This window comes from Rattus norvegicus, chromosome 9 (genome assembly GCF_036323735.1).
Source record: "Rattus norvegicus strain BN/NHsdMcwi chromosome 9, GRCr8, whole genome shotgun sequence".
In the NCBI taxonomy this organism is placed as follows: domain Eukaryota; kingdom Metazoa; phylum Chordata; class Mammalia; order Rodentia; family Muridae; genus Rattus; species Rattus norvegicus.
The window spans coordinates 4,914,227-4,937,255 of NC_086027.1; the positions used below are offsets into that span (position 1 = coordinate 4,914,227).

The following is a 23,029-nucleotide window of genomic DNA, read 5'->3' on the forward strand; positions in this document are numbered from 1 at the left end:
ACACAGCTCCACTGTGTCTCTCAGCAGCCACAATTAAAGCCAAGTCCAAGTCAAGTGCTTTGGTTACAGTAGTTGTATTAGCAGCCGGAAATAGCCCACAGGAAAAGATGACTTCATACCCATCTTTGGCTCAAAGAAAACAGCCGAAATTTAACTTTACTAGTGTTATTTTTTTCTTCATAAAATTAAATGTGTGTATAAATATACATATATGTAGAAGAATATAAGAAAGGCTTAAAAATGTTGCTCATATTTTAAACATTAATTCCAAACTATTTTTATTTAACATATGGTATTGTTAAACAGGTATAGTACTCTTGACATACACCGTCCACCACATTTTGTTAGAGGGCACTTTATATTTTATCAAAAATTGTGCGTTTTAATAGATTGTAGCTCAGCTTTTGTCCAAAGACATGCAAGTATCCACTATTTACATTTAAAGGACCGCTTCAGGGGGACACCGAATCCCTTGAGAGACTTCCTTCTACAAACATTTCTCATGGCTCCTGCAATGGAGCTGCTCGGTCCCCACACTGCCATCCACATTTCTGGCTGGCTTTAGCACGAATAGTCCCATCTCCATTGCTAGAGTGCAGGCCACACACATTTTAATTGCTCTTGCTGAAAATATCACCAGGCAGTTCATAATATCTCATTTATTGAAAATATTGTGACAGGCAAGGACCAAAGGTGGACCAGTGGGACTAGGAAGAGTTTGGTACTAGCATGTATGGGTCCCTCATTTCCACTCACTCCCGAGCCATTTCAATTTCTTCTATTCAAGCTATGTATTTTCGATAAGCATTGTTAACTATAGATACTACTAGGGGCGGACGCTTAAGCTCAGAATTTCTTAGTACTAAATGCCAGTCAATACACATTTTATACATATGTACAGACTTTGTAACTCAGTGCCACACAGGTAGGGCACACACACACACTAGTCGCCTTCGTTTTCAAAGGTTATGTGTCAGCTCTGCATATTGTGTGGCAAGAAGATACTATCGACAACATTTTTTTGCATAATGTGCAGGTATTATATGGCCACGGAGTGTAATACAAATTAGTGGCAAAGTGCTGAGTGTAGGAATCTATGACAGACTCAGATGCACACGGTTGACTATTACCCGGAAATTACCTGACTCTGCTAAGGTTCTAACAGCACGAAGCACTATGTGGTGGCCAGCGTTCAGACACCTCCGAAACGCTGGGACACAATGAAGCTTGTTAAAGAAATCTTACCAACAGCCATAGGCAACAAGAGAGACATGGGTGACAGTGATGATGGGGGCACCATCCAGATCACTAGGAGAAATCTTCTGAAATATGCTGTATCGGACAACTTGGCCCACTCCATTTTGACCACTGTGACTTGCTAACATGTGCTTTATCCTAAAGTAACAAAACTAGGCTGACCTGAAATTTAAAATATCTGATAATTTTGTTGGCACAATGACGTTGCTTTCCAACATACTCCTTTCCTTAGGGTGCATCAATTCCAAATAATTCAGACTGTTAGGAAGGGGAAAAACCTTCCTCGAAACTCAATTTCTCCTTCCAAAAACCTATCAGATTTTACATCTATTTGATATCTTAAGTGTTGGGCTGTTTTAAATTAAAAAAAAAAAAAAAGGCATCGATTCTGCTCGATGCTGTGTCCACTCTTAAACCTGGGAAAAGGAGGCCACAGATGATAATCTGTAGTTAGCGGCACTGTAGTTACTTGTTTTGGTGTTTTGTTTTTTTAACATTTAAAACGAGCCTACATTATCTTAATTCAAATGCCTTTGGCTCAAGTAATTATTTTCCTAAACTCCAGCAAACAAGAAAGTTTGCATTGTTTTCTCATTTAATAAAAAGAATCAGAGATTCGTTTGCAGCAACAGCAGCCTTCTGAGGTGTGCAGCTGCGTTTCAAAGTAAAGCGTTAGTGGAAGCCTCAAGGAGCCGTTCTAGACCAACAGGAAGGTCCTGCAGTCCCCAGGCATGAGCTCCCCACGCCTGAGGAAATGCTCCTCAGGAGGAGGGTAGCTACAGAGCGCTGCCTCCATGAACCTAAATATCCACTTCAACTCTCAGGGAACCCTAACCAAGGGATAGCTAGGAAAGACAAACAGAAACACAGTAAACGCAAGTTTCCCTGGAACCACAGCACGCCATGTCTGGGCCACGATGCAGCAGGTAATAAGACTCGGAATCCAGGGGTTTTCCTCCTACCTTCTTCATGGAGTTTTGACAAAGGCAGGCAAATCGAGTCAGAGCAATTCACCTTCTGTACTTGGAACTTGTAAACCAAATCAAAACCAAACAGCCCCCGCCCCTCAAACTCTTTTCTAAGAAGGATTCATTTGTTCCCTTGATCCTGCTGTTATTGATGGCTTTTAAAAATGCACCCTAGCTTGAAGAAGAATACTGCCCTGATGGACGACTGTGTGGGAAAAGCAGATATGGCCACTCCAAGTATCTAACTGCTACAGTAGCATTTCAGTTGGAGTCCTTGATTGTCCAGTGTAATAATCAAAAGCAGATCACCATCTGCATTGTGGAATCCCACAACTACTGAGAACTGAGCATACGTGTAGCCTGAATCTAGTACCTCAGGGAGGGAGTGTTCGGTTGCTCTCCTCGGAACCCAAAGGCTATCACCAAGAAAGCATGAGCATGCACCTCCGTGGCACGGCCGTCTTGAGCTTGGTTAGTTACTTCACATAAGCAGACAAACTCTGCCATATCATACCATACAAACAATTTTAATCATGTAGTTACAGTCAATAACCACTCCTAATCCGCACATTTCTGCATAAAGAAAACTGTGATACACTTATAAAAACAGCAGCTGTAACAAAATAGCTGGTGTTTTCATAGCCATAAACTCATAAAAAAGAAATACACCTTTATACAGAAACTTTATACAGATGTCGCTTTAAAATTGATTGTAAACCAAAGGAAGACACACCGCAAACATCGATTATTTTCACATTAATTGCATAATTTTCTAAGGTGATCTATTAGTTTTATTTACCTAAGCTTATTTGCATGATAGTAAAAATTGCATACAACAACCGGGACTGAAGCTTCTAGAGTGAATTGCTTGGATAACATAGACTTTTATAGGCAACTGTGTAAAGCACATTTTCTCTATTTAAAACTTTTAAGACACTTTGTTTTACTGCCCATCAAAATACAGTTATAAATAGAAAGGAAATCAGTATGGCAACAAGAGAAGCAACATTACATTTAACAGAAATCTCCAAAAACTTAATTATGACATGATGCTGCAGGATCGACAAATAAATAACACGAGGACTAAATTGTGTTTCACATTTTCTTTTCCTTAAAAAAAAAAAAATCATGTAACAATGAGGATGAAAAAAAAATTACAGTGAACTTTTATTTCCAAAATAAAAAACAAATTTTAATTACGGCAGTGCCATATAATACAAGGCATTTGTTGGCATATGTCATCTTTAAACTGTATTCCACAGTTTATAGTTCTTCTTTAACATACAATCGAGTAACAAACTCTCTCTCTCTCTCTCTCTCTCTCTTTTTTTTTTCTTTTTTCTCTTTAAAATAAGGGGCCGGTTTCCAAAGACTAGTGTGGAGTGTTACAGAAATAATTAAAGAAAAGGCAATCATAATCACAGAAGTTATAATGCTTATTTGAGGCTCCAGAATAATAACCAAAAGGAAAACCAATTTCTGGTATCATGCTGACAGGGTACAACACCTGGGTGCAGCCCTTGAACACAAATTCTACCCAACAATCCTTGACGCTTCACCTGGGGCCGCCAAGCAGTTTGTAAAACAGAGTAAAACCTCGAGTGCAGTCTGTCCTGTCCTTCTGACTTCCTGTTTGTGCAAGTTTCCGAAGATTCATTGGCCAAACGATAAACGATGAAGGTTTTTCTGAGCGAACACAAGGTGGACTGACTTCTCATGTTGGTAGGAAATACCAGTGGCGCGGCTGGAAACAGTACTGTTCTCTCAGTCTTTCAGGTCGGCATTAATGTCTGTGCTCCCTTCCACGGATAGCTCTTCCTCTAGTTTCACCGAAAAAAGGGTGTTGGCGTTTTTATCCTGGACGCTCTCCTCCAAATCCTTAAGCAACTCCTCATCTTTGTACTCAGCCACATCCACCTCCAAGCCGGAGTTGTCCTTCAGCTTGCCGTGGTGCTTAAGGTAGTACCGCTGGTTCTGAAAGAACTTGATGATGGTGTACTTCGGGAGGTCCAGCTGCGCCGACAGGGTCTGGATGGCCTCTTCATCCGGGTACAGGCCGACATCTTGGATGAAACTCTGAAGGATGCCCAGGGCTTCCACGGAAATTTTGGTTCGTGGCCTGGTCTTCTGCCGGTTTTCCTCATCGGACTCTGCAGAGGAGGCCACGGTGGGCTGCCGGGGTGGGAGCCTGGGGCCTGCCTGGGGCTGTGGCTGTGGCTGTGGAGGTGGTGGCGGTGGCTGCTGTTGCTGCTGCTGTTGCTGCTGCTGCTGCTGCTGCTGCTGCAAAGAGACAAGCAGACAGTCAGAGCTGCTTGGAGCCCGCAGAGGTGAGAGTGGGTGCTTGCCAAGCCTGTGCAGTGTCTGGGGGTGGGGGTACTGGAGGAAGGGGGGGAGACAGACAGACACACTGAGAAAGACCAGGCCAGCTAAACAGCCCACAGCCCTTATTAAATAAACAAATACACATCTGCGCTCAGAGCCCGGCAGCTAAGAAGCCACGCAGCTTGCAGGGCTGCCGTGCCCACACCGATCTGTGGAGAGGAAACAACTGGAAAAAAGAGGTGAGCCTCACACTCTCTGGTAAAGGATATGCACCAAAGGCGGCCGTGCCTGGCCGTGCTGCATTCACCACAGGGAAAGCATGGCTAGGCTGCATTTTGTGGCTGTTCCGTGAACAGGAGCACAGCAGTGGCTTCTCTCATTCTGCATACCTCTTGGAGGTGCAAGGATGTTCTATGAGACAGTTCCGATTACACACACACTTTCCTAGTGTTTGCACTAGGCAAACGCTAAGCTTTTTTCCTTACCCCCTTCGAATAAAGGTTCACTCCATTCTCCGCCAGCTGGCGAATTGTTTTGTCTATAGTAAACTACGATGTGATTAGGCTTTAAATTTAATGTATACAGACACTTTTTCATAATTAGTATCTGCATATGTGCTGTAATTCCTATACACAATTATACGCAACAAACGTGTGGCGTGTGTCTACTGTGCACTCGACACCCATAATTCTTAGCAGCCAAGCCAATCAACCCCGGGTGCGCAAAGCCGCATATATCAGAACATTCGTCCCGTGCTTAAGCACTTCCTCTTATCCCCCTAAGAAGCAATTTTATTAAAAACAATTTACATTTTCAAACAAGTACTATTTTTATTACTTAGCATATATCTTTCTTGTCTCTGTTTTAGCTGAAACAGTTGGGTTTCAGGCTTCCACGATTATTTTGGTGCTTAATATCCTAAGGGATTCTCTTTTTCAATTTGTTTTATCTTTAATAAATATTCAAGGACTTTTTTCCTGGTGGATAGATAACTCTATTATTTTATCTACAGATATCTATACAGCAATACCAAGAAGGGATGCAAGAGATACAACCAAGGTGTTAGGCAGGTCTCTGGGACCCCAGAGGCAATGACATTTCCCTCAAAGGAGAAAGCTAAAAGCAACCTTCGCATTTAGCAGAAACAAGTTACACAGCTTAAATTCAACTAGCCACAGGAGCCCCAGTACGGGGTCGGATCCACGGCCTTTTAATCACGTTCTTCATGGGCAGCAGCCTCTTAGCAGCACCATGTCCAGCATAGGCTACATCAAGCACGAGCTGAACTGTTGGCATTGTGGGCTTTGGCCAGAGGCAAGGCCATTCTATCACTGTCCATTGTCTGTCTAAAAAGCCAGACTGAAGGAACTGGCCTTCACAACACCCTCCTTTCTCCCTTTCTCCTGGCACAGGAGACTGGTGCCCGCTCACCTGAGGGGCAGCATGGGGCCATGGTGCAGGGGTCAGCAGGCTTGGTAAGAAAACGCCTCTAGACTCTCCTTTCCCAAGGGTGCTGGGAGAGGGGCTCTAAGGAAAGACAAACAAACATGACTCTCCCTGTGCTGCCCTGGGATAGGTGGGGAGGCTATGTGAGTTGAAAGGCCGGATGAGACCAGAAGGATAAAGCAAGATGGTGGGTGGGTTTCCCTCCCCCTCACTCTGGACAGACTCCAAGGTAAAAAAACGTGTGACCTTCTACAGCACAAAGCTGGTACCTTTCCTCCAGGGCGGGATGGTTTTCATTAGGGAGTAGGTGGTGTTTTAAATTCAAATTTTAAAAACACACACCAAAAAATATGTTCTAAGCTTTCAAATTCAAAAGCCGGTGTTCCCCTGCCATGTTAAGGTGAGGACACTACAACACAATAGCTGGAAATGTATCCCCTGAGCAAGATGGCAGTGTAATGGTCGTCTCCTGCGGGGGGAGGAGACCCACAAATTCCCCTGCTAAGCTGAAGGCTTTGTTTAGTTAATGCTACACTGGATTGGCCAAGGTAAACGAACCTGAAGCTGTTCCGCTGGAACATGGATGATGTGGGGAGGCCTGTCGCCATGGTGATGCACGGCATTGCTCTCCTGCTCATAGATGGCATCGCGCTCAGGCTGAGGCAGACTGAGGAATCTTCGGATCATTGACAGGTTCTCCCACAGGGTTCTGTTTTCTGGAGAAGGGTCTTCTTTCCAGCGCAGCAGCTCGCACAGCCATCCCTTAGGAGGAAAGGGTAACAGTCAGTCAGTGCTAGGGCAGGAATCATCTGTGGATGCTAAAATGGAGAGCCCTCCACGCATCACACTCCAATCTGCTTTATGTTCCCCCCCCCCTTTTAACCCGTTAAGAGAGGACAATTGTGGCAATGGAGGAAGCAGGTTCTGTTTCTGACAGATGTTCAGAATTTCATCGTTAACAAGCAGACACATGTGCTGGGAAGATAGCTTGGTGGGTAACTGCTTACTGTGCCACCATGCAGATGCGTCCCAGAACCCACGTAAAAGCCTGTTACCTGATACTCCAGTGATGGGGTATGGAGACGGATACCAAGGCTTGCCTACAGCCAGTCTAGTCAAAATAGGGAGTTCCAGGCTCAACAGAGACCCCGACTCAGAACATAGGGTGGAGAATAATAAAAGACAATCAGCCATCAAGCTTTTGCCTCAACAGCTGTGTACCTAAGTATGTGACACACACACTGGAGGAAAGTAAGGACGCCAAGAGCAAGAGACCATTCACCACAGACTGCAGTAAGAGAGACGGAATAGAAGGAAACCAAGGGCAGGACTGTGTGGCCCAGCCTTCTTGCTTGTCAATGTTCACTGGCCAGGAAGAAACCAAGGCGGCAAGTTGGTGTTAGAAACAAACTGTCCTCAAAGGATTTCCTAAGCTTATACTTTCTGTGGTAGAAAGGAAGGAGTGAGGGAGGGAGAGGGGAAAGGGAAGGAAAGGGAAGAGGAGGGGAGGGAGAAGGGAAGGGAGGGGGAGGGGAGGGGAGCACCAGTGCCAGCAAGCTTGGGCATGAACATATTTGGATTTATGGTTTTATTACAGGCATTTAGGAGAATTCTTCAACAAGAAACTTTCTTAAAGGGAACCTCAGAGTCACTTTTATGTCAGCTGTAGCACACGTATATGACTTTTCAGGGAAGAACTTCAGTGAGTTTTCAGAAACAAGAATGAAGGACAAAAAAATAAAAATAAAAATAAAAAATCAACAACACAAAGTGAAGAACAAACTCAACCACGGTCACAATGCCACCCTCGGTGACCCTAAAAGTTTCAACAGAGGACACTTACCACCACCTCAAGCCTTCATCCTGACTACCCTACTGGACCACAAGCAATGGGGGTGGGGCGGTGGGAGGGGAGAGCGCACAACTGGAGTCTGGCAGCCAGAGCAGCCACCCCTCCAGCTAGTGCACTGCGTCTGACAGGACGGCTCACCCGGACAGACCGGACAGACCGGGGCAGCTCCACCACCTCACGGGCCATTGCCCCAGAGGTGACCTATGACTGGCATTACTGCCCTGTCTCATAGACAGCAGCCTAGCCCTTCTGAGCACTCCCCAGAGATGCCCTTCCCTATTCTTCTGCTCCCTCCCCACAGACCTCACAGAGGCCATCTACACCCTTTCCCAGTCCCTGTTCCCCCCACTCCTTGCATGGACAAGCCCCATTGCCCATTTGGGGCTCTGCTTTTGGGAAACTGGTCTAAAACGAATGGCTTTCTTGGAAATTCCCTGGAAGCTTTTGGATAAGAATAGTCCAGACGCTGTACCTCTATAACACAAATTTTAGATCTTTCCAGGGAGGGTTCTGCTTTTCACATTACTGTGAGATGAAGCCAGGAAATTACATAGTTTTCTTTTTTCTCTTTTCAAACTGAATGTGCCATTCAAAAGAAATTTCTATTTGTGATAGTGGTGAAAAGAAATAAGGCCTTCTTCTCCCAGGTTTGTGTGTGTGTGTGTGTGTGTGTGTGTGTGTGTGTGTGTGTGTGTGTGTATGTATATATACATGGACTGACACATTAGTTTCCTACTAGCCTGCCAGAATACTCATGATTTTGGGTGAATTGTTCAAATTTGACTCTTGTTTTGTTTGTAGGGCTCAGTATAAAACCCAGGGCCTTAGACAAACTAGTGAAATACCTCTAAAAAAGTTTGGAAACTTTTAGCAGTTGTTTCTAATTTAAGCAAATACACACACATACACACACACACATGCAAATAAATGTTCATATGCATATGCATGTATATATATGAATATTAACACATCTGTGTATATACATATATACACATATGAATGCTCATGTGCATATATATATACACACACATATATATATACACACACACCCACATATATTTATATATATGGATGCTTACATATGTGTATACACACACACACACACACACACACACACACACGAATGTTCATATGAGAATCCTCTTATCTGATGCCACTGAACACACAATTCAAAGTGAGAAGGGGCATACACTGAAGAGCTAACCTGAAAGAACGGTCACTAAAAAGGAAGAAAGACGTCACTGTTGTTACAGTGGACCTGGAGCCCGCTTCTCATCTGACCACAGCTACTCTGCCCACTTCCAGACTGCTGTGGGCCGATGAGGTTTGCCTCCACTTGTGTGAACAGACTATAAACTACAAAGCTTGAGAATTTAAAGCATTCAAGGCCCACCTGCATACACGGTCTCCTGGAGATATTATTTACTTCTTCTGGGTAAACACTTTCTATCTGGAGCAAGTCATAAAACGTATCATGTGTGTTCCTAGCTCCACACAATTTCCTTACACCATGTCTCTAAATGTTGTTGGATGGATTTTCGATGTATTTTTCCCTGGAGGCATGAACATAACTGACTAAGATCATGTTCCTCACTGCCTTGTCTGCATCTTTCCACTATAACCTTGACACTACCTGGAAGCCTGAAAACTGACCTTATTCGACTTTCCAGAGAGGGGAGAAGGCTTGGGAAGAACATGGGAGGAAAGGCTTTCAAATTTGGCTGGTAGAGTACTGTGCTAAACGCTGAGCTGCTAACATTTATTTTTTTATTTTTATTTTTTTTAGAAACAAATGCCTGTAGCTAAAAATTGCCAAGAGTTATATTAAGAATGATTTGGGTAGAAAACCTTCTTGGAGAGCATTGAAAACATTGATGGTCTCACATCCCTCAGAAACTTCTTTAAGTAAAGGCAGAGATCACTCGGTTTCTTGGATGTAAGTGAAAAACATGTGGATCACAGATGTTCTTTGGAAAAGAAAATCATTAGTTCTTTTAAAACAGTTAATAATGACAGCTAATTCCTAAATAATCACACTCATGAGGGTTTAACAAATATTTCAGAAAGAGAACCCTGACTCATTCAACAAACATTTTGCCTATATTGTCACTTCTGTGTCTCCTGCACTTCCCAGACAGATCCTTGTTTTTATTAATTGCCCATGACTAACATAACACTTCCAGTACTTTGCTATTAACCTCTGCCCTTAAATAATACTTCTAATTCCTTATCTAAAAATAATGCGTTGATGTGCATTGATGTGCGCTTCCGCTAGCCTTTTAGAGGCAGGACGAGCTGAAGAGACTGAAATCAGATGCTTCATACAGAAATGTTTGACAGTGCATCTGGGAACTGTTAAAACTCTACAAGGGTGTTCAAAAAAGGGAAGAAAGAGGAGAAAAGGAAACGGGTCTTGCTTGTGTGAAGTCTTAACTAAAAGGAAACACATTTCTGACACCTCCCCCCACACCCATTTGTCACAATAGAAAGACACTGATGTACCCCCAAGTAGGACTCGCCAAAACGACCAACCTGATCTTACACTAAACACTTTGTGACAACCTCAAATTCTATCCCTCTTCACTCCATAAGTCATGACAGTGACTATATCCTAAAGAGGATATAAATGCCTTCATTCCGCATACCTTTTCCTAGGTAAGCTCCCCAAACGTTAGAATGAATGAGTTTAGAAAGGTGACCTGGAGGCCTGAGCATTACTAGCATCTGACAAATAAAACCAAGACTTCTCCAGAAGTACCATGGTGCTTAGCGGGAAAGAGAGAAGAAGAAGAAGACATGATGTTTTGTTGTGAAATGTGAACACTATCCTTTTAGGAAAGATCTCTGGGATTTTCTGAGCCATGTACAACCAGAGGCAGAAGTCTCTGGAACTGCTTTCAAAATTAAATTAGATCACAAGTCTTTGAATGGTAGAAAAGACGGTGGCCTAACAAGCCTTCACATAATGAGGCCGATCCATTCTCAGAAAACTAAAATGGCACAAGGAACAACCTAAACTTTAATGTGGTAAATTGCCAAGCGGCATCACACTGCATCTAATGAGGGCAAAATACAAACAGTAGCCACATGTAAATAAATTAGTACAACTTTCAGGATGTTACTACTTTTCAAACTGACAAAGTTTAATTTGACACCTTCTGTTCCAAACCCTTTGTTTCTATTCAAAATCACGCCTTGAGCGGTTGCTATCAATCACAGCACTTCCCTATTACTTAAAAGAAAAAAAAAGCAAAACCCAACAACAACGACAACAACAACAAAACCTGGCATGGACCCTTGTGTGAGCTGAAAATGCCATGCAGATGAATTCTGAGATAATATGTTCAACCTGTTATATACAACACAAATCCTGTAAAGTTATGTATTGTAAACCTACATTTATTGAGAACTAAAAGTCTTAAATCCATCTGCCACAAAGAAGACACTGCTCCGTACTTTACAGTAACCGCCAGCCATCTGCAAACGCCTTGCTATGTGGTGAGCAAGGAAGCAGTGTAGAGGATGCTGAAGGAAGACAGAGGGGTTCCGCTTGCCTGGTCTGGGTTTGGGGCCTGTTCAGGATGTAAGACTGGGGGAGAAATGGGAAAGAGAACAAGCAGGGTGACTGCCAAGCCCGTGTGACAACACAATGGCGTTTATTATGGTCCATGAAGCGCTCGACTGTGTGCTCATTTTAAAGGAAGCGTTAGCAGCTCCAAACTCGATGTTCTAATGATGAGCTTTGCTGACACAATCTTGCTGTGCCGCATCTAAATCAAAACCCCGGCACCTCTAGCTCTCAGCTGCTAATTTCCTACCGAACTCAATCTCGGATTTCCACACGGTTCTCTCTTAGCGGGGTGAGTTCAAGTCAATCCACTACTAGCTGACGTTGCAACACAGAAGAGGTGCCCCATGTTTCCGAGGCAGGAACCTAATGCCCCCGAAGAAATCAACTTGTTGATACTTGCAAACCCTCTCCTACACAGACATGCTTGCAAGGTCTGAGACAAAGCGGGGAGCTCCTAACTTGACTAGTTTTCAAGGGGAAATTAGACTTTGGTACCGGGGGCGGGGCACTTAATGCAATACGCATATGTATATAATACCATTATGTACATATACATTTTAAAACTAGGAGCTATAAAGAGAAGGAACAATGGCATGCTTTCCCGCCGCACCTAAGAAGGAAAAATACATTAAAAAAAATAGAACGGTAATTTGAGTTCTAAAAGGCAAAACATTTTAAAGTCTGTATCCATCCCCATCTCCTTCTATCTTTTATGTGTTATTTGCAGGAGTATTCTCTTCCAATCTCTGGGGCATATCGTGCAATATACGATATTAAAAGAAATCAATCTAAATAGGAAAGTATTTGATACAAACATCTTAGTGCAAAGCATGAATTACAGTTTCGCAAGTGGTGGGAACAGGAACGGGGTACATAATCCATTAAACAGTACTTCTAACAAAAAAATTCACTATTGTAGACTAAACTACACCCGGCATTTTGAATGAGTACATTTTCAACAACAACTAACTATAAAGCTAGCAATTTATCATTCAGGAAATAATTTCCTACTTTTAAAAGAATCTGTAAGTGTTACTTATGCAAATGAAGACAGTTTTTAATCTGCCCACAAACATGCTAATAGAGGGCAATTTTTTTTATTTACAAAGCTGCCGGCACTCAAGGGTAATTTTACATCAGAGTTCTCCTATAACATGGGGAAATGGGTTCTAATTGTCAGAACTACCAAATCTGTCACCTTTAGCATAAAGGCTTAAGATGTAACAAAAGGTGTCACGTGACTGCTGCGTTTTCTACCACCTCTCAAACATAGAAAGGCCCCCTTTAACATCTTTTAAGATTTATATACACGGTTCCCCAAACATAGGACTTAAAGATATTATCTGAGGGAGTTCTGACCTCAGGATACTCAAGATCTAAGTGGGAGGCCTGGACACCTGTCTGCCAAGCCAACCTGCCATCTTCCACACCGAACACTGCTGACAAGGAACACTGGGAAGCAAAATGCCGGGCGGAGCGACACTGAAAGCATTTTAAATTATTTACTAGGTTAAAAGGGTGAAATGATACTTTAAATACATCAGATTTCATCATTTAGGCCATTTTTTGGTGGCAAAGTGGTATTGATCTTTCCAATCGCTTAAAATTAGCTAGTTTGCAGAAGGTCATTATTTGATTAAAGGCATTAAAGTTGAGGGCATGGGCCGACGCACTTTTCCTTCTTTCCCACTTCAAATCATCATATAATTCAATAAAGAGCACCCCATCGTGTCCTGTAATAAAAACACTTGTCTTAGACCAGTGTTCTTTACCTAACATAGTAACCTTAAATGCCACGAAGTTCTTTAGAAGGAAAATCTCTGATCAAGCCAATTATTCTATGGACTAAAGAGAGATTCCAGTCATCAACGCTAACGAAGCCCTGTGTTTTCTTCCATAGCTGTGGTGAGAAGTACACCCATCTTTCTCTCCCATTTAACACCAACTGTAGCACAGTGTCTGAGCAGACACTGGGGTAACTTCCCTGCTAAGTTAACATTGGTTTATTAAAGAAAACATGGAAAATAAATTTGAACAGAGATGTACCAGTAAAAGCATTTCCACATTCAAAGGGGCAGGTTATGTTCACCTTCTCCTAAGCTCGGTTTTATTAAGAAATACAGCTTAAATATTCATGTGGGCCCTCTGATATTCATTTTCGAAGGTGTGGCATCTGATACATTCATTAAAAGGGAAAAGCAATAATGAAAACATTTTTAAGCTATTGCTATTTTAAACCCTTGGGATTGTTGTTTTTACCCCCGCACTCCTTCCAGACTCTACACTTCTCCACTTTATTTAAGGGACATAATATCTTAGCCAAAAAATCTGTGGGTTTCTATATTGGGGTAATAATAGGTCCTAAAATGACTGTCTAGAAGTTTCTCATTTTGCCCCTTTGTTATTAGGAGGTTAAGCAGCTCTAACACAGCTTCAGGAAATTTATTATTAGCATAAAAACAGCATTTACATATGCCTGGGAAGGCGCTCCTGGAATTTAGGGATGGTGGAAGGGTGCTCAGTCACTGCACACCATCTGTACCTTTCAATTCTGCTTACAATGTAATCAGATAATAATAACAATAATTTCTACAAGTATAGCTTGTTTTCATGCGTCTGTTTTTATTCCAGCCTCTTCCCTACCCCTCTCTAAGTCGCCGACACCCAAGGCAGGAACATGGCGGTGTTTCTTTGGCTACACACACATTGTTCAGGTCACAGCAGCAGTATCAAAAAACAACTTGGCAAGAGGAAACACAAACGGCTCTTGCTAAAAGGCTGCTCGGCAAGGAAATCTCCTAAATTAAAGGTATTTTCAGAAGAGAGAACTTGAAAAGGTGAAAGAGGAAGAATTAAGACAAAAAAAAAATAGAATTCTAAACAGTCCACTAAAATATCTCAAACAGCAATTCTCACCTTGGGGGCTGTGACCGCTTTGAGGGTCGAACAACCCTTTCACAGGGGTTGCTTAAGACCCCCAGGAAATAGAGATATTTACATTAGGATTTATAACGGTAGTAAAATAATTATTATGAAATAGTAACGAAATAATCTTATGGTTGGGGTCACCACATCATGAGGAGCTGCATTAAAGAGTCACAGCTCTAGGAAGGTTGAGCGCCCCGGCCTTAGAAAACAACCTCACTTGACAGAAATATAAGATTTCAAAACAAGACTTGAATTTTATTTTAAAACATTAGATTTGGAAAGTGCCTACCATAAAACTTTGATTTTCACCTATACTTCAAATTAAGACCTGACAAAATCTTACTTACATGCCTGACACGTGAATGTGGACTCTGAGAGAATCTTCCCTGCCCCCAGACACACACCAACCAACGGCATTTTTGATATTACATATTATTTAGCCTGTCTACTATTTTGACACCTGACCTCCAATCCTTAAATTTTCATTCTTATTCTTTATAAAGGATGTCTCAAAAGTGCAGAGCACTCCTGAGGTTCCTGCCATGAATTCTCATTAATTTTAGCCTCTCCTTCCAGCACTAGGAACCGCCTACCACTGGCCTCTTCAAATTGGGGCACCTCTTCTTGAACCCATTCTTACAAGCATCAGATTCTTTCAATTACTTCCAGGGGAAAACTTTTCCTCTCTCGACTTAGGGGAGAATCAGACCAGTAGTGACGACAGCTTTTATCAACAAGGAATCAGCAGCACTACCTAGAACGAATGGAGTCCTACAAAAAAGCAAATTAATGTGATTCTTAATTCAGTCTGTGGACTTGCAGGTGTGCCCTCCTGTGAGATACTGTGACTGTGACGTCATTTACAAAATTCAGACCTGGAAACCCCCAGATGAGTTACCCACACCCAAAGCAAAAACACCCCGGAGTTTTAAATGAGTTCATGATATCTATGCTGGGCTCCATTCAGCTATTTTTGGCCATGTTGGGCCTATGGGTAGCAGGCTGGGCACGTCGACGAGCTCTGACAACTTCCAGATGGGTAAACAGACCCGGTTGATTTAGCTTTCTTGAATCCTCTTGACCACCTCTGAGAGGCTTTTGGGAATGAGGCTGCGGAATGAAAACCTTCAGAGCTCTCATCTACCTTTTGCCTGTCCACGCAGTCCTGTGGTTCAATGTGACCTGTAGAGACTCTCGACACAAGAGCACAGCTCACGCCCTCATGCTTGTGTTCAGTCCTAAGTCTGGTCACAGTCCTCACGCTCACCTGGGAGGGACTAATTATCATCTACTGCCCACAAAGCATCATGTTCTGCTTTCTATTTCTTTTACTCTAGAAAAAAGGCTTTCTCCCCCTCCATCTCCCTCAAGCCACTGCCAAACACCTCAGGAGACCATGAGGAGCGCACAGTGTGTAGATGGGAAGCATCAAAACAAATCTGAGCAAATCATCTCTCAGTTCTCTCGAAGACCCCTCCTCTACAAACTAAAGATGATAACGGTGTTACTCTCTCAGTGGCTGGTACAAACCAGACCATGCATTCAGGCTGATGCCTGATCTGAGATGGTGGAATACTGCGGAAGTTAAATAAAAGTACTTAAACAACACAGTCCATCTGGAAAGGCACAATACACAAAACTATTTCAAAGGTCAGCAAGGGGCAGACACGAAGCAGAACAAAAGGAGAGAGGAAAAATGGGGTGAAAGAGGCAAGAAAAAAGAACGCCTTTCCTGATGAGGGCGGTGCTGGTCAGGCTCTAAAGAATGGGCCGTATTGAAGGGGTTAAACAGAAGAATGGTGGGAAAGCCCAAAGGGGATTGGCAAAGTGCTAGGGAGAAAATAAGCAATGTAGTTGGTTCAAGTGGATGCCTACTTCCCATGAGCCTTAGCACACTGGCTTGAGAAAATGACTTCGTTTCTGCTTCTGAGGTCTACTAAGAAGCTGGCGAGAAACCTTGGGCAGGTTTCTTAACTTCCTGAGACCTCAAATATCTCCTTTGCAAAAGGAAGTCTAATTTTATCACCTAATTCAATATGCTGAGAATGAAAACAGAACACGTAGGGAAGGGGCTCAGTCCTCAGAAGCATCCCAACTATTACTGTCACATGTTGCAACCAAACGTGCATCGTGGCACAGGGACTGGGACACATTCAAGTGGCCAGAGAGAGGCTGCGTATTTCTCCCACACCTGGTTACATCCTAAACAACACAGCCCAGTTTACAGCTATCAACTACTATCAACTCCACCCAGAGGCTGGGACACTAACCTATAGAACAGACGCTCTTTTTTTGAAAGGTGGAAATGCAGATGGTAAAACTGTCCGGCAATGATGCTTAAAAGATAGATAAATGCCTTTCCTGTGCCAGTGACATCACTTTCCAATGCTTATTCCAAAGACAAGACAATGAGAGCGACACAACATTCTTTGCAATAGTGTTTACATTCATATCATTCGTGACAGCGAAAGTTGGAAGGAACCTAAATTTACTGATGGAAAATTGATGGCTGCTACAATATGCAAATGGACACAGCACACGCATATACATCTATATACACATATGCACACAAGTACATGCCTGTGTATATAAAGAGCCTAAATCAGGATATTAAATCAGAATATCTCTAGGTGATTGAGATTATGGATATTTTTATGTTCTTCCTTATGCTTGGATTTTCTGATTTTTCTGTAGTGACGATGTAATAAAAATATGCAGAGCAAATGGCTTTAATTAAAAATCTAATTTTTCTTGTCTGTCTCCTCCATAACCAACATGAGTTCCTGTCAGTACTAGCCCTCAGGAAGGCCTCTCGAGTTTCTTCCACACCTATTGCTCTGGTCCTCCAGTCTTGCCCTCTGTGACTTAATCCCTGATGGCTTCTTTATTCCAGCCCAGCCCTGGCCCGACAGAGCTACATTTAGCCCAAATAGATGTGAACGTAGCCCTGTGAGGAGCAAACTCTTCTCTGCACTCCTCCCAGGGGACCTGGAACTATCCCAAGGCTCACACTTCAGGGAGGGTAAAAACTTGCCAGAGGACTCACCACAACACACTAGAATGCCAGTAAGTTGTGAGGCAGAGTTGTAAAATGGCCCAACCTGGGCAACAGTAAAAGATAACACACATCTCTGTTATTCCTGGGGTCTCACATACGGCTGCAAAGTCCAGCAGTGTAAATGTACAAGGAAGATGCTTTATTTAAAAGAAGTAAAATTTGAACTGAATTTGGTTTCCTAGGCTCGAGGAGGCAAAGGGTCAACAAAGGATCCTAAGGCAGATAGATAGGAAACCTGACTTTCCCCAGACCTCAACTCAACCACACTTATGTACTTACAAAGTACATGTTCTCACTGTGTGGCTTACTAATCATTATTAAAATTTCACAGTGCTTCTTTCCTATTGAAATTTCTAAAAAAAAAAAAAAAAAAAAAAAAAAACTTAAGAAAAGCATGAAGCTAAATGTGGACATATATCATGTGTGAGGGGGAAAAATTATGAAAATGAAAATTCATAAAATAAGCAATCTTTGAAGTGACTTACCTGATAGGGTAGATTGTTGCCACTAGATTATTTTAAACAAATGTTTCTGCACTACATTTTCAACTGATTTATATAAAACTTTTCAGTACTGCAGACAGCTCCAGAAATGAGCTATACTTTCCATTATGCATAGTTAGAATTAGGGAATTAAAAATTTAAATCTTCCCTCTATGATGTTCTAGGAGAAAAGAACAAAGAAGTTTTAACCCAAGAGAAGGCAATCTGGGATTTATGAGTCGTGGGAGTCAGACCCCAAGAGGGACAACTGTCGGGGTCATTATGAGCCCCCAACCTGCTTAGGATTTTTCTGATAAGTCCGTCTCATGGCTTAAACCACAGAATCTCCTCCTGTATTATGCAAACCTGTTTAGCGGAAGTTTGTCTACTTTGAGAGAATCAAATCTTATGATTCACAAGTAGCCATTAAAGACAGAAAGCATGACTATGTCTGGATACTATGCGGGTCAGGGTGACAATGGCCACACCCGGAAGGTTGAGCCTTGGCGCCAGCTACGTCTGTTATTTCTCACCCGAGGACAGCATAACTGGGGATAGCCAAAGCAGAAACACCCAAGGGAGAGGCTGAAGGGAGCTCTGCCTTCTGGGCACCCTCCCACTGCTCCACATTGTTTAGGAAATATAAGGTTTGAGGAGTCTAGTCCCGGGTCTCTCTACCCATCTGCAGGTCATCACTGGGGCCATCTCCCAGACGGCTACTTTGCAGAGGAAGGATATACGTGAGTACACATATTCTAGGAACTTGTTTTCCCCAAGAAATCTCATTCAATGAGGCAAGAGCCATCCAGGCCTCGGGTTTACATTTTTATTAAAAGTACAGCTCAACTGGTAAATAATTTTTTATCTGCAGCAAAGGCATTCTCTCATAAAGTACAGCACTTACTGTGGGTATCTATGCTAGAAACAAGTTTGTTGGTTCAGTTTTGGGTTTTGTTTTAGATGTTACTACAATTATTGCAGGCCCCCTCTTACTACACTTTGGAGTGACGGGCCCTTGAAAAATAAGCACACGAGAAAGCAATAAACAGACTGGAAAAAAAATGTTTCCCAGGTAAATTCGAAAATTCCTAAGCTAATATGTTAAACACGTAATTGTTCCCTCTACACAATTTATCATTGATCTCATCTCTTTGGTGCCACAGACCCTTCTGGCAGTCTGGGTGCCTCTTCAGAGGAAGGTTTTTCTATGTTTGAAATAAATACATGAGATTACAAAGAAACCCAATTACACTGATATACATAATTGGTTTATGGATAACTTAGACGGGGGGTGGGGGTGGATGGGTGGGTGGGTGGGGAATGGACCAGACTAAACCAATCTATTGAAAAGTTCTGATATAGTAAAAGGGGTGTGTGTGTGTGTGTGTGTGTGTGTGTGTGTGTGTGTGTGTGTGTGTGTGCGTGCTTAAGTTAACATACCAAGCTCCAATTTAAAGTAGCAGGTTCCTAGTGATGAACAATAAAACCAATATTTCAAGAGTTCTGTCAAGACATGATATGCTATAAAGATTTTTTTTTTTTGGTTGATGGCAAATTTGTATTACAAATGTTGCCAGGATTTGTTGCTGGTATACATGAAACACCAACTTCCATTCAGAAGTCACAAAATAAATCATTTCTTCCCAACCAAAATGTCATTGTCCCCTTGGAAAGAGTGAACACAGGATAAGAACCCCTGAACAGTATGTGCCCCCAACCTTAAATGTGCATCTATATACATATCTCAAATATACACTCACATGCTTCATATTATTTTTGTAACTAATCTAGATAGGACCCAGCAAACCAAAAGCCTTTCTCTCTGCATTTGTGAAATAATTTCCTTCCCTGACCTCAAAGGAACATGTTTCTTAGAGGTAGAGCAAAGTTAAACAGTTACTCCTAGTAGGATGGTGATAGCCCAAGGTGTCTCAGCTTCCCTCCAGGGGCCGTTCAGTGGTGTACTTTGAATATGTATGTGTGTTGGTGTTGGGAGAGGGTGATAAAATGGTTCCCACATCACCAGATCCTTAGGTCAGTCCAATGGGAGAGAGAATTTTTATCAGATTTATATGATTCAGTTCTACTCCTAAGATATTTCTGTCTTAAGCAATGTCAATGGGCAGCTACACTAATGTATATGAAGCATGATTGTTTCTTGTTTGTGCCACAAACAAAGAGTGAGTTTGCAAATTCCAAATGGAGCACCAGTGTTCTAAGCTGGCTAGCTTCATCCCTTCATCTGAGTAACTCTACAGGTGAGCAGAGCGGAGTGCATGCTTTGAGAACTGTTGAACTGCTTGACTTTTCAAACTAGGCTTTCCCAAATGGAAGGAGGTAAGAGAGCAAGGCAGACATAGGAGAGGCAGCATAGAGGACAGAACAAAGGCAGAGGTACTCGGGGGTATGGCTATGGGGTAGGTAGGGAAGACAGGAGCTATATTACTCACAGGAATCTGCCTATCAATCGGGGCACTTGATCTGCTCAGTAAGATCTAAAGGAGCAAATGGGCATCCGATATTTGCCTTCCAGAAGACAGTACAAAGCAGAGGACTCATCCAATAGAAAAGGGAAAGAATTTGAAAAATAAACATGAAAATTGGAGCGGAGGGTAGGAAATAACTGAATGCACGACCATGTCTTAACTTTATATCACAACAATGATCAAGTAAAATCTACCCAGCAACAAAAACACAAACTCTGAAAATTCAGCTTGATGAATAAGCTTTAGTCTTTATGATTATCCAGGGTCCAAGTTATTTAGTTCCTTTAATCAAAATTACTAAAATAAAATTATTCTGCATTAGGCTATTACCCTCCCCCCAATCCAGAAACAAAAAATTAATTGCCAGCCAGGAAGAAAGAAGGCAATTTAGGCAGTAACAGCTTGGCATGGACTAAGCTGGATTTCCTAAGAGCATTTGTTTGTGAATCTATATTTTATATACAGCCTTTAGTTCCCTGACCTTATTGAAAGTAATTTATTTTCACCTAATCTGCATTTCATTTGGAGCACCAAACAAACTTCCAGTGCAGTAGCCAAGTAGCACCCAAGACAAGGAACACTCATGTCAGTGTTGGGAGTGAAATGTAAGAGATTCAAAGGAGCCACTCGGGGGTGGGACGTTTCTCAGCAGCTATGCATGCTCCGTGTTCTAAGTCATGCGCCTGCAGATATGGGTGGAAACTCACCTCTCAAGGGAGCTGTCTTACAGGACCCTTTCCTTTCCTAACCTCTCCCAAACCTGTGTCTTTTCACAAGCCTGGGGTTCCTCATGCTGCCCTGATTTCTACTTTTTAATGTGCTTGTCTTCTCAGAAAAATGTCCAAAAGAATAAAGACTGTTAAGGTGGATTTTCTACAAACCTAAACTGACAATCTCAAGGAAGCTATTAGCAATGTTCGAGCCACAGCGTTCTGGCAGTCACTGTCCCAGCACCCACAAAGCCAAGCCCAGGCTTCAACCGAATTCCACTCTTCTGCTGTACTCTGCCTGGACCCTGCCAATGTGCTGCATAATGAAAGGCAGGGCTTTCACTCATCCCTAACAAGTCTCCAATGAAGATGCCATCCATCCTGGGCTCACTTCAATGAGTTCAGACATGGGAACCCAACATCGCATGCTACTAATAATTTACTCTCCTTGACCTCAGACCCCAAGACAGCACATCCCCCTAAAACAAAACCTTTCCAGTATTCAAGGCATTACCTCTTATGTCATTTATTCTCAAGCTTAACCACCCATGGGCAGCACCGCCCATCAAAACAGCATCTTCATTCAGACTGTACACCTGTCTAGTCACAGATACACACAAAAGGGTTCCACACTGGACATCAGAACTAATGTAACTTAACCTACTCAACCTCTTGAAGAAGAGTAAAGAGCTTCAGATGAGAAACAATTTTCAGGGAAGCACACAGCGCAATAATTTCTAGGAAAACCGGACCACAGCTCTTAAGTCTCAAGGTTTTTTCTTGAAAGATGAAGTTCATGTGCAGGTGTTTCACCAATTACCTGGGAATGTGCCAATAGCTACACACCCTTTTCCCATGAAGTGCAGGGTCCTCCAATACCTGCAGCTCAGAATGCAAGTGTGATTTACATTAATGATTTCAGCAAGGAGGAGATAAAACAGGAACAAATGAAAATAGGAGAGTTAAGTCCACAAGAAGGTAGGAAGAGCGCTAAAAAGAACCCATTTTTCCAGTGGCACGCATGCAAGTCTGAGAGCCTAGAGCAGAGTGTAGGAGAATGGTTGAAGATGGGGCACTAAGTTGGGGTAGCATGAAGCAGAGATTGTTATGGCCACCAATCTTTATCTGTGACCTGTTAACACACACACACACACACACACACACACACACACACACACACACACACACACAAGGAAACTCTCCACACAACAAATAGAACCTAGCAAGATCCTAAAGACAAGTAATATATTTTCTTTCAACAGTGGGATCTGGCAACCTAACAAAATGGGATGAGAAAAGATCTTTTTCCCTTCCAGTCAGAATGCTGAACATTGCCAAACTCTGAGTACCAATTCCTAATGGTATCTGTCAGCTGACTCTGCTTCCCTCTTCCCTTTTGTATCACCAAGTGTCCTAGGCACAAAGAAAGTCCATCTCAGAGCAATGTCTACAAGCAGGAGGAACCAGGGAAGGAAATCTCAGTGGAGTACAATCTTTTCTCCAACTCTAAGAATCCATTTAATGGTGACCCGTGCCAGGGATTGTGAAATGTGCATCAAAGTAACTTGAACCAGTTGTGTTCCAGGATATTCAGGACGGTATCAGTGAAGTTCTGATTCTAATTCTCCCCAACTCTGACATGGAATCTCAAAATACAGGTGGTCTGCAGCGGGGATGGGCTCATCCACTGATTGGATGGGGGCCTCCACTTCTGTGTCAAGAAGGATTCTGGGTAATACCTGGACTCAGGAGGAAGTTTTTTATAAGTGATGGGCAGCAGGAAAGATGGAGGTTGAGTCCAATCTTCCACAAGAACAAACAACAATTTTGAGAACTGACTGCAAAGACATAGTAGACTGCAAAAACAAAACCAAGGGAAACAAGGAATCTACAAAGATAGATGAAGAGTACTGAAAGTGGTAGAGGACCTGAAATAACTCTGTGAATCT

The 23,029-nt window shown here is 42.5% G+C and overlaps 1 protein-coding gene across 21 annotated transcripts in view; it reads right to left on the bottom strand.

Moving 5' to 3' along the window:
* Positions 1-2,731: 2,731 nt before the first annotated feature.
* Positions 2,732-23,029, bottom strand: part of Satb1 (SATB homeobox 1) — a 93,402-nt gene continuing 73,104 nt past the window's right edge. For 6 of the 21 annotated variants that reach the window (XM_063267074.1, XM_063267072.1, XM_063267070.1 and 3 more), the window contains 3 exons: positions 6,552-6,755; positions 5,979-6,074; positions 2,732-4,505 (listed from right to left, as the gene is read on the bottom strand). In XM_063267074.1, coding sequence (XP_063123144.1) covers positions 3,990-4,505; positions 5,979-6,074; positions 6,552-6,755 — 816 coding nt within the window. In that variant the 3' untranslated portion in view covers positions 2,732-3,989. Of the gene's footprint in view, positions 4,509-5,978; positions 6,075-6,551; positions 6,756-23,029 lie in introns of all 21 variants that reach the window. The other 15 variants (XM_063267079.1, XM_063267075.1, XM_063267076.1 and 12 more) reach the window with 6 other exon arrangements.